The sequence below is a fragment of the Penaeus japonicus genome, unplaced genomic scaffold, assembly GCF_977035675.1.
Source record: "Penaeus japonicus unplaced genomic scaffold, GWHDUDI00000001_assembly GWHDUDI00000002, whole genome shotgun sequence".
In the NCBI taxonomy this organism is placed as follows: domain Eukaryota; kingdom Metazoa; phylum Arthropoda; class Malacostraca; order Decapoda; family Penaeidae; genus Penaeus; species Penaeus japonicus.
In genome coordinates, this window is record NW_028234404.1 from 21,715,497 (window position 1) to 21,725,496 (window position 10,000).

General features: G+C 40.5%; 1 protein-coding gene across 1 annotated transcript in view; it reads right to left on the reverse strand.

Annotated features, from left to right (window-relative positions):
* Positions 1 to 3,780: 3,780 nt before the first annotated feature.
* The window catches only part of LOC122257951 (visual system homeobox 2), a 165,575-nt gene continuing 159,355 nt past the window's right edge, over positions 3,781 to 10,000 (reverse strand). The window contains exons 5-7 of the mRNA XM_086548457.1: positions 6,464 to 6,641; positions 4,678 to 4,931; positions 3,781 to 4,232 (exon numbers count right to left, since the gene is read on the reverse strand). Coding sequence (XP_086404583.1) covers positions 3,993 to 4,232; positions 4,678 to 4,931; positions 6,464 to 6,641 — 672 coding nt within the window. The 3' untranslated portion in view covers positions 3,781 to 3,992. The remainder of the gene's footprint in view (positions 4,233 to 4,677; positions 4,932 to 6,463; positions 6,642 to 10,000) is intronic.

A 10,000-nucleotide genomic window follows, 5' to 3' on the forward strand; every position in this document is an offset into this window, starting at 1 on the left:
TATATATATTTATATATATATATACTAATATATATATATATATATATATATATATATATATATATATATATATAATATATATATATAATATATATATATGTATATCTATATATATATATATATATATATATATCTATTTATATACATATATATATATATATGTGTGTATATATATACATATATATATATATATATACATATATACATATATACTAATATATATATATATATATATATATATATATATATATATACATACATATATATAAAAAAATATATATATATACATATATATATGTATGTATGTATGTATGTATGTATATAATATTCAAAATGTGAAAATTGACCTAAATTCTGCTCTTCGTGCTAGACTTTGATTTGTTTTGATAAAGCAAAACCTCTTCGTTATTGTCCATAGGAGGAGTGGTTTGAACAGTGGAAAGTCTTAACAAAAGTGTAACAAAAACAACGTGACGCCTCTAAATACATTGAGAAAGAAGATAAAAAAAGAGATCAAATCTGAATAACAGAAGTGATTTCTAATCGTTTCATTAGAACACAGTTTGTGCGATTTATGTTCTGTGACAAAATATAATGCAGGCGTGGTTAATAACTAGTAACACTTTAATGGGAAAATGGCTATAGGAAATATGAATACCATAAAATGAGAGGAATGAATGAATTAATGAAAGTGTAAGAGAGAGAGATGAGAGTGTAAGAAAGAGAGAGAGAGATGAGAGTGTAAGAAAGAGAGAGAGAGATGAGAGTGTAAGAAAGAGAGAGAGAGATGAGAGTGTAAGAGGGAGAAAGAGAGAGATGAGAGTGTAAGAGAGAAGAGAGAGAGAGAGAGAGAGAGTCAAGCAGTGAGAACATAGAGAGATACGCAGTGAGAATATTCGCAAACAGAAAACAAGAATAATGAAACAAATGCGTAAGATCGAGTGACAAAGACACACTCAACACTGAGGAAAATCCAACACAGAAAGGACCCCCAATAAGACCCCCTTTCGTGCGTCGTAGCCATAACACCTAAGGCTTTGGCTTCTCGCCGGCACCTCCTTCGGCCGTCGTGATGTTACTGAATATCAAATGCAGGATGAGCTTAGTACTAATTGTTATCAGTGTGAATAACGTGAACCAATTGACTAATAACAATAGCAATTATGCAAGTACAACGAAATAAATAAACAGTAACAAAATTAATCGGTTGTTAGGGTGTTCATTCTTTAGTGTTTTACTCAAAGCAAATCGTCTGGTGTAGAAGTCGATTTTTTCTCCTTATCTCCGGGTTACGTAAAGGTTGTCATATATTTATATATATACACACATCATTCGTTCAATAGATAGGCGACTGTAATTATGAATTGGAGACGTTATTAATGTTATTAAAATGAGCACATCTGCGTAATAATCAACAACCGGAAAACATGTAGAAGAAAAAGACACTTTACACCTAACGCGTAAACACCACAACGCAACCTTAACTAAAGCGTCATCGACAGTGGCCATGCGGGTGATGACGTAGTGGTGACGTAAGCATGAGATCACCTATGTACACAAGCTGAAGATTATTGTTACTCTTGCACCATCACCTAGATCAGTAATTTGATAAGAGAAAAAAATTATATCATTATTTATAGAAACACATAATACATCTACTAATAAGTCTTTTTTTTTTTGCCTCTAATATATGAAACATGTATCACTGTGAAATTCAGCTTCACTTTGACTTGATTTCGAAGAGGCAATGTTGTCATAGCTTGTCTTTCACAACACTTAAGGGAACATTTAACTCTGAGCCCAAATAACACTTTCTTTTTCTTTTTTTCTTTCTTTTTTTTCTGTAGTCGTAAACAGCATTTTGAGTCTTATATCTCTCTGTTCACTTCAAGTCACCAAATTCATGTCTATTTGATGGGTTTTCACCTTTTTTTATATAATCTATGTCTCTTAGAAATGTAGCATCTCAGGTCCACTTTCTAAGAAGGTAGAATCACACAAACGTCACATAACACAGAGCTCAGGTGTGTAGTGCTAGGAAATACAGATTCCCTCGCGCAGTTCGGTGGCAGCACACTTGCCATCTTGAACCTTCCCGTTAAAGATGCTCGGACTGCTTTCACTGAAGGGGTTCAGAACCTTGTCTCAAGAGGTTCAGTAGAGGTTCGAACCTTCCTCGAAAAGGTTCAGGGTTTGTCCAGAAGGCCTGTTAAAACCTGGTGAAGAGGAGAGGAGAGGAGAGCCGGAAGTGGTCGCCTATCACAGCAACTGATTGTCACGCCTGAGCGGAGCCGAGAACTGACTGAAAGCTCCCGAAGAACGACAAAAAACACATGGAAAATGAATAAAAATAAGAGGGAGAACAGGGTGCCTCCCCCACAAACACCCATTAAGTTGATTTGATTTCCTTTCCTGCTTTTTTTACCATTAATTGACCACTGTTTCCGAGGATCTCGTATCAAGGACCACTTTCGTTTATGTCTTGACATCCTGAAGTCTATATTTATTTAAACATATATTTATTCATATATATATATATATATATATATATATATATATATATATATATATATATATATATATATATATATACTATAAACTCTCAATTGAAAAAAGGAATAGGGACTAGCAATTTTACTCTTGCTCTTGGTGTTGAGGAAATGTGTATTATGGGAAGAGTTAAGGATTAGGATAGACAAGGTGTATAAAGGTGTTGATACCTGTTTGCTAATTATGGTGATGTACATGAATTATATGTATATGATGCTGAGACTTTGAGATTGATACGAAATTTCTGGTGATTATAATTTTTGTATTTGATCATTAATTCTTCTATTTATAATTTTTTTAACGTTTTGGTGACGGCTTTGATAGGTCTGTAGTAATGGTTATGAGTAACTTTCTGGTATGGCAATTACAATGATACTATATAGTGAAATTAATAATCATAGTCATAGAATGTAATGATAGTGATGATGAAGATGAATACATTATACATGAAAGGGATAGGAATGAAAATAACAGTAGTAGTAGAATGATAATGGTAATAATAGTTGTGGTTATAATAGTACAAACAACGATCATATTGTTATTTGTGATGCCATAGTCATTGCTAGTGAATTGATAATAATAAATACAGTATAATCATAAAAATAATACTATTGTCAATGATGATAACACTAATGGGGATAATATTAATATTGGTAATTGTGATGATAAAGGTGAGAATAAGGATAAGAAAAATTAAAATAATAATAATGATAAAAAATGATGATAATAAAAGGTAATGATAATATTTACGATATCAATAATAATAACAATAGTAATAATGAAGATATTGAGAATGACAATGACAATAGCAAATGATAATGGAAATAAAAGTAATGAAAATAGAAGAACAGAAAAGGATTGACGGGGAAAATGAAAACAATAATAGTCATTCCAAGAACTACATTTGTGTTTGTGTTACTATTGGGGAATTTTTAGGTAACTATTCGGATACATACTTTTATTATCTGTTTCAGTATCAGGCAGTGCAATGCTGAAGTATCCTGGCATTGATGAATAGGATTTTTCCCTATATTGTATCCAAATGGGTAGTTTTGATAGGTAGCTTAAACACGTGGTCCTTGATTCTAAGAGGATGTTAAGGATTCGGAGGGGCAGACACTTTTGGCAATAGCTTGTGAGGATTTCTTTGTGAAAGGAGTCATCAAAGTATGGTAACGGCGGTTCTCTATGGTAGCTTTCTTTGAGTTTTTATTCGTTTTGATCTTTTAATTTTGTTGTTTTGAAGGTACCGTTGATACGACCGGAGACTTGCTGTAACTCGTGTTCTTCCATCGGTTTCAAAGCCGTCCGTCCTCCGAGGTTCCTGAAGGCGTTTGTGGTGCCGATGAGGTTCCCGAAGGCGGCGACGGGTGCGTGGGTGCTCCTGCTGGTGGCGGCGTTGCATTGGGTGTGGGCGTGGGCGTCCCTGCGGGCGTGGGGGATCAGAAGTGGCCGAGGTGGTGGTGGTGGAGCGGCTCCGGGTGGTGCAGGCCCGCCATGTTGTTGTTGAGGCTCATCCTGGCGGCGTGCTCCTGCGCCTTCTGCCGGAGGACCGCAATGCTGGAGGAGCGCAGGTCGTCGGAGAGAGGGGCGGGGGTGGGCTGGGAGGCCGAGGGCGCCGCGTGCAGGCTGGTGGTGGGTTCAGGGCGTGTGGGGTTGTAGCTCGTTCCTCCGCCCACCTCCTGCAAAACCACAACACCATCAGAATTGGGAAGGAACAAGGAGTCAGCCGCTGGCGCAGTTAGAGAGAAAGAAATCTGACCTAACTAAGCACTGTCTCGTTCCCCTCCACAGGTAGGCATGAGCGCGACCTAGAAGCTAGGCTGATGCTAAGCTAGGCCTATCCTCCTCTCTTCAAGTCAAGATTTTTGGGTTAATATATACTATTTTCTGCAAGTATATATGTGTGTGTTTAGGCCTATATGAAAAATATCTTCCACTTTATCTCTTGTTAGTGTTGGAGTCATCTGAGGGCCATCACGGCCGGAGGAGACCCTGGCCCTCGGGGTGCGTCGGGCCCGCCGGCACGTGGCCCAGGGGGTACCCGGGGGGCCCCTGGCTCATGAGGTGCCCCGGTGACCTGAGTCCCGCCAGCAGCATCCCGTAGTGGGAGAGGGGCGTCCTCACCTTCTCCATGGGGAAGTGGGGGTGTTCCCTGGGGAAACCTCCGCTCTCTGCCTCCCCGTGGTGGTGGTCGCCGGAAAGCGCCTGTTGCTGTCGCTTCTGCTGTTCTTGCTGTTCGCTCTGCGGTTCTCCTGAGGACTGCTGAGGTTGCTGAGGCGGTTGCTGCTGCTGGGGGTCCTCGCGGCCGTCGCTGGCCTCGCCGTCGGCCTCTGACTCCTGCAGCTGCTGAGCGGCCTCCAGGCTCTTTCGGTGCATACCTGGCGGGGAAGGTAACATCATCATCCGCGGCTCTAAACCTCGCTCGAGGGCCTTCCTCATCTCACTCCAACAGCGAAAGAGGGAAGTGCCACGGCTCTCTAACAAGCTATCATGAGCCAGATCCTTTACTTCGAGTGCGATCACACACTTCTGACTGAAGTAGAGAGAGTGAGAATAGCCTAGCCATCGGGAACGACTAACCTTCACGCCTTTTTACTAATTTAAGGTTTTCTATTTCTTTTTTCATGATATTATGATTGTTGGAAATGGGATGTTCCAATTCTGATTTACTTCAAGTATCAGTCTAGAAAGTTATAAAAAATTAGGGTATACCTAATATAACTTTAAAAGCACCCGTTTCTCATCCTAATCTTAGTGTGCAGCCTACAAGCTAATGCAAATTCTTTTCTCCATTGAAGACGTGAAGAACCTAGTCCTCTCTCCTACATTGCGAAAATCGATCCTTTGTTGAAAAATGTCCAATGCATATCCTATTACAAAATCAACGTTGGAAGAAGAGAAATAACTGATAAATAGGAAAGGCACATGGATGACAAGAGAAAAAGTTGTATTTGAATAGGGGCTGAATAGGGAATAAGTGTTTATTATCATACCATTCTTTTTATAATAATGATATTTGGAATATTTCAAGTTTTTATAACATTTGTTATTTCATATCAACAATGACAGCTGGAATGGTGCTGATAATGGAGTTAAGACTATGATTAGGGTTATAATTAGGATAATCATGATAGTAATAGTAATAATAGATATAATCCTACTATTGCATGTAATGTAACCATAAGAATAAAGAGTGATAAATACTAAAGGAGTAAAAAGAAATATTGTTGTACAAAAAAGCTTGTACTGGAAATTCTGTTTGATAATTATATTGTGCAAGATACATACATAGTAAAGGGGGGGGGATTAATTATCATGAATATACACATTTCGTGAAAAGAAAGAAAGAAAGAAAATTAATTCAATACTTATCACGAATTAAGGTTTTCAAATTTATAATAAATAAAGGTATCAAAAAGCAATAGATAAAGAGATATCCAGACCAAGAAATAGACATTCAGTCGACTGACATTAACCCCCCACCCCCACCCCAACCCCCAGAAAAAAAATCATACAAGGAATAGGCTTCACATATGCAATTAATATAGTGAATTAAAAAGATGAAAACATTATGATCCCACCATAGATTAATTATAAAAAACCCAATGATTGAATAAATAAATCTCAGATGTAAAAATATACTAATAGACCCACAATTCAGCAAGAGACATTAGATTCAGAAATAAGAGATAGTTGGAATGAAATATCAGGCACTAGACTAAAATGAGACAAAAATACTAATCTTAAAAAGAGATGTAACAAGATTGAAATATTAGGTATGAGACTAAAATAAAAAGGAAACTAAATTCTACAGTCCACAATCCTTCAGATAAAGCAAGCTCGGAAAAAAAAAACTAGACAATAGACAAGAACAAGAAACAAGATGGAGAGTCCATGGTCCCAGCCGTACCTAAGAGCCAGGGGGCGGGGCACTCCTCCCCCGAGTCCACCGACTTGACGATGGTCTCCGGCAGCGGGAGCGAGTGCCTGACCATGGCGCCGTAGAGGCCGTACTCCGCCATGATGGTGCTCTTGCCCCACGTCTTCTCCGTCTTCCGCCACTTCGCCCGCCGGTTCTGGAACCACACCTGCGGAAGGGGGTGAGGTGGTGAGGCGCTTGCTTGCTGGAGACGGGTTGTGGAAGGGTTTGGGGTGGGGGGATGTGTAGGGGTTGAGGGAGGTTAGGGTGGGGGTTGGGTAGGGGTTGAAGGAGGTTGGGGTGGGGGGTTGGGTAGGGGTTGAGGGAGGTTGGGGTGGGGGGTTGGGTGGGGTAGGGGTTGAGGGAGCTTTGGGTGGGGGGTTGGGGTAGGGGTTGAGGGAGGTTGGGGTGGGGGGTGGGGCAGGGGGTGAGGGAGGGTGGGGCGGGGGGTTTGTATAAGGATATGAGTGTGGGTCAGTGTAAAGGGGAATTAGGGAAGGGTTTGTTTATATCCTTATTCTTCTGGGCCATTTTTCCTACTCGTATCAACTGACAAATCAATTTAATAAAGACATAATCTATGTTTATCTCGTTTATCATCAAAACAAGATATGAAGAATTATTTTAAACAAAGTATGTTAAGAAATGTATAACTGTGTATATGCTTCTTAGCATATCATTATCTTAGATTTATACATCGTTCTTGTTCGCCATTCTTTTAACTTTCACCTTTTGTTTTATCTATGTATTTCCATTTATTTACATGTTCTCTATCCACTCATTTAGATAATGGTTAGTGTTGGTGTGCGATGCGTCAATGCTGATGTACGTACTAGAGTTTCTGTGTGTATGTGTGTGTGTGTGTGTGTTTGTCTTTCTGTGTATGTATTCGTGTGTTTGTGTGTGTCTTTGTGTGTATGTATTCGTTTGTTTGTGTGTGTGCTCGTGTGTGTGTGTGTATGTGTATGTGTTCGTGTGTTTGAGTGTGTGTGTTTGTAGATGTGTACGTATGTATGTATATGTCTGTATCTAATCTCCGACCTCTCTCTTCTGTCTTTGTCCTGTTATCACGATCACCACCCTCCTTAACCCATTAACCCATTCACACGCCGGCCACATCGCCCCCCCCCCCCTCTTGCTATCCCCCCCCCCCCCTTACATACCCTAGAGGCAAGTTAGGCTTCCTATGGGAAAGCCTCCGACGCCGCTACTACTCCGCCTCTGTGATCTCATTACGTTACATGTAGTTACAACGACACGTTACACCCCCCTTTGACGCCCTGATCCTCTTTCCCTCCCTTACCCCCCCCCATCACCCACTCACCCCTCACCCCTTACTCCTCCCTTCCCCTACAGGGCCCCTTTTGACTCTCCCCTCCCCTCCTCCCATCCCTCCCCCCGTGTCCCTTCCCTTACCCCCCTTTCCCTTGTGTCAGGATTTGCCCCCGAGGAGATGGAGGTGTAGAGGGGGTGGGGGGTAAGGTAAGAAAGGGGGTGGGGTGGGGGGTAGGAGGTGTTGTTTCGATTGTTTATTTTGCTAAAATCTATTTTGTTTATTTCTGAAAAAAATATGTCATCGAAAGAACAGAAAAGAGGAAGAACTGTTATAAAGCAAGATATACCGAAATACTTCATAATCCTATATAAACAACATACAATTAATTAAATTTGAAAAATGAGATAAAGAAAAGCGTACAATAGGACAAGTTAAGATACTATCATTATATCATCAGCATCATGATCAGAGTTCTACGTTATTGTGTTCTTTATATCATATATTAAAGTAATTATATAGAAAACAGACAGACAAAGAGACAGACGGACAGACAGACAGGTTTTTATATGCAGTCATCTCTCTCTTTTCTCTTCTTCCATTTCCCCTTCGCTTTTCCCCCTCTCCTCTTCCTTCTCACCTCCCCTTTCTTCCCTTCCCCCTCCCTTCCTCCTTCCCCTCCTCCTCCTCCTCTCGTCCTGCTTCCCCTCTTCTTCCATACTCATTCCGCTCTTCTCCTCCCTATCATCCCCTCCCATTCCCTCCTCCTCCTCCTCCTGCTCTTCCCCTCCCTACCCCTCCTCTACCCTTCCTCTCCTCCTCCCGCTCTTCCCTGCCCTTTCCCCTCCCTTTCCCCTCCCCTCTCCTCCCCTCCCCTCTCCTCCCCTTCCCCCTCTTCTAAAATGTGGTTAGTGACCAAGTAAGTACCGGCAGTGATACTGATGAGAGATTGGATTACAGGATGGATACATAATGGGAGTTTCGTAAGCGAGGGGAGAAGGGGAGGGGAGGAGGAGGAGGAGGAGGGGGGAGGGGAGGAGGAGGAGGAGGAGGGGGGGAGGGGGGAGGGGAGGAGGAGGGGAGAAGGAGACAGGGGGTGATGAGGGGGTGAAGGGAGGAGGAGAAAGGGGGTGAGGGGAAAGGGTGAGGGGAGGAGAAAGGGCGAGAGGTAAAAGTAGGAGGAAGAGGAAGAGGCAAGGAAAGAAAGAAAAATAGGAAGAAAAGTAGAGGAGGAGGAGGAAGAGGAGGAAAGAGAGAAGGTGAAGTGAGAAGGAAGTGAAAAGAAAGAAGACCGAATAAGCTAACGTCCAAAAAACAGAAAAGAGGATGATGAAGAAGAAGAAGAAAAAAAAGAAAGAAAAGAGAGGAAAGAGATGAGAAGAGAGAAGAGGATGAAAACTGAAATCGAAAGAGTAAGAAAAATAATTCGAAGAGAAGAAAAAATGAAGGAAGAATAAATATATTGAAAAAAAATTCTAATAGAAAAATAAAAGGTAAAAAGCGTATAGAAAGAGGAGAAAAAAAAGAAGGAAAGAAAGGAGAGAAATAAAAGAGGAAGTGGAGAAGAAGAATAGGAGGAATTATAATGATAACGTTATAAATAATAATCCAAATAATGGTGATGATCCTAATGACAATGAGGATAATGACAACAATAAAGTCAATGATACTAATAATGATAATATTGATGGTGATGCTGATTATACTAATATTGATGATAATGATAATAATAATGATAATGATAATAATAAAGACAATAACATAATGCTAACACATATTTTGATAACGATCATTATAATGCTAATGCTCATCATATTAACATTCATGATAATAATCCTTATAATGATATTGACAATAATATGAATAAAAACAAAGAACAACTCCCCCCCCCCCATCCTCCATGAGAAACTAAAAACAAACAAAAAACAAAGAAAGAAAGGAAAGCGAGACAGTAGCAAAGGATTAGGAAAGCCATCGCGCGGCCAAAAGGGATTAGCGAATCATCCTATACGTTCGAGAACAAAAGACTAACGCGTCAAGATCACATTTTGATTGGTAATTATTTCCATATTTACGGTAACGGTTGTCTGTAATGCGCGTTATACGACCGTGGGAGCGCGACTGTGATGTGGTGATGTGATTACGCTGTGGTTGGTGGTGATTGAGTGGTGATTTCGGTGGTAGGAGTGGTGGGGGGAGGGGGTGGGGGTTGTTCTGGTATGTTAGTGGTGTTTTTTTGGTTGTGTGTGTGGTGT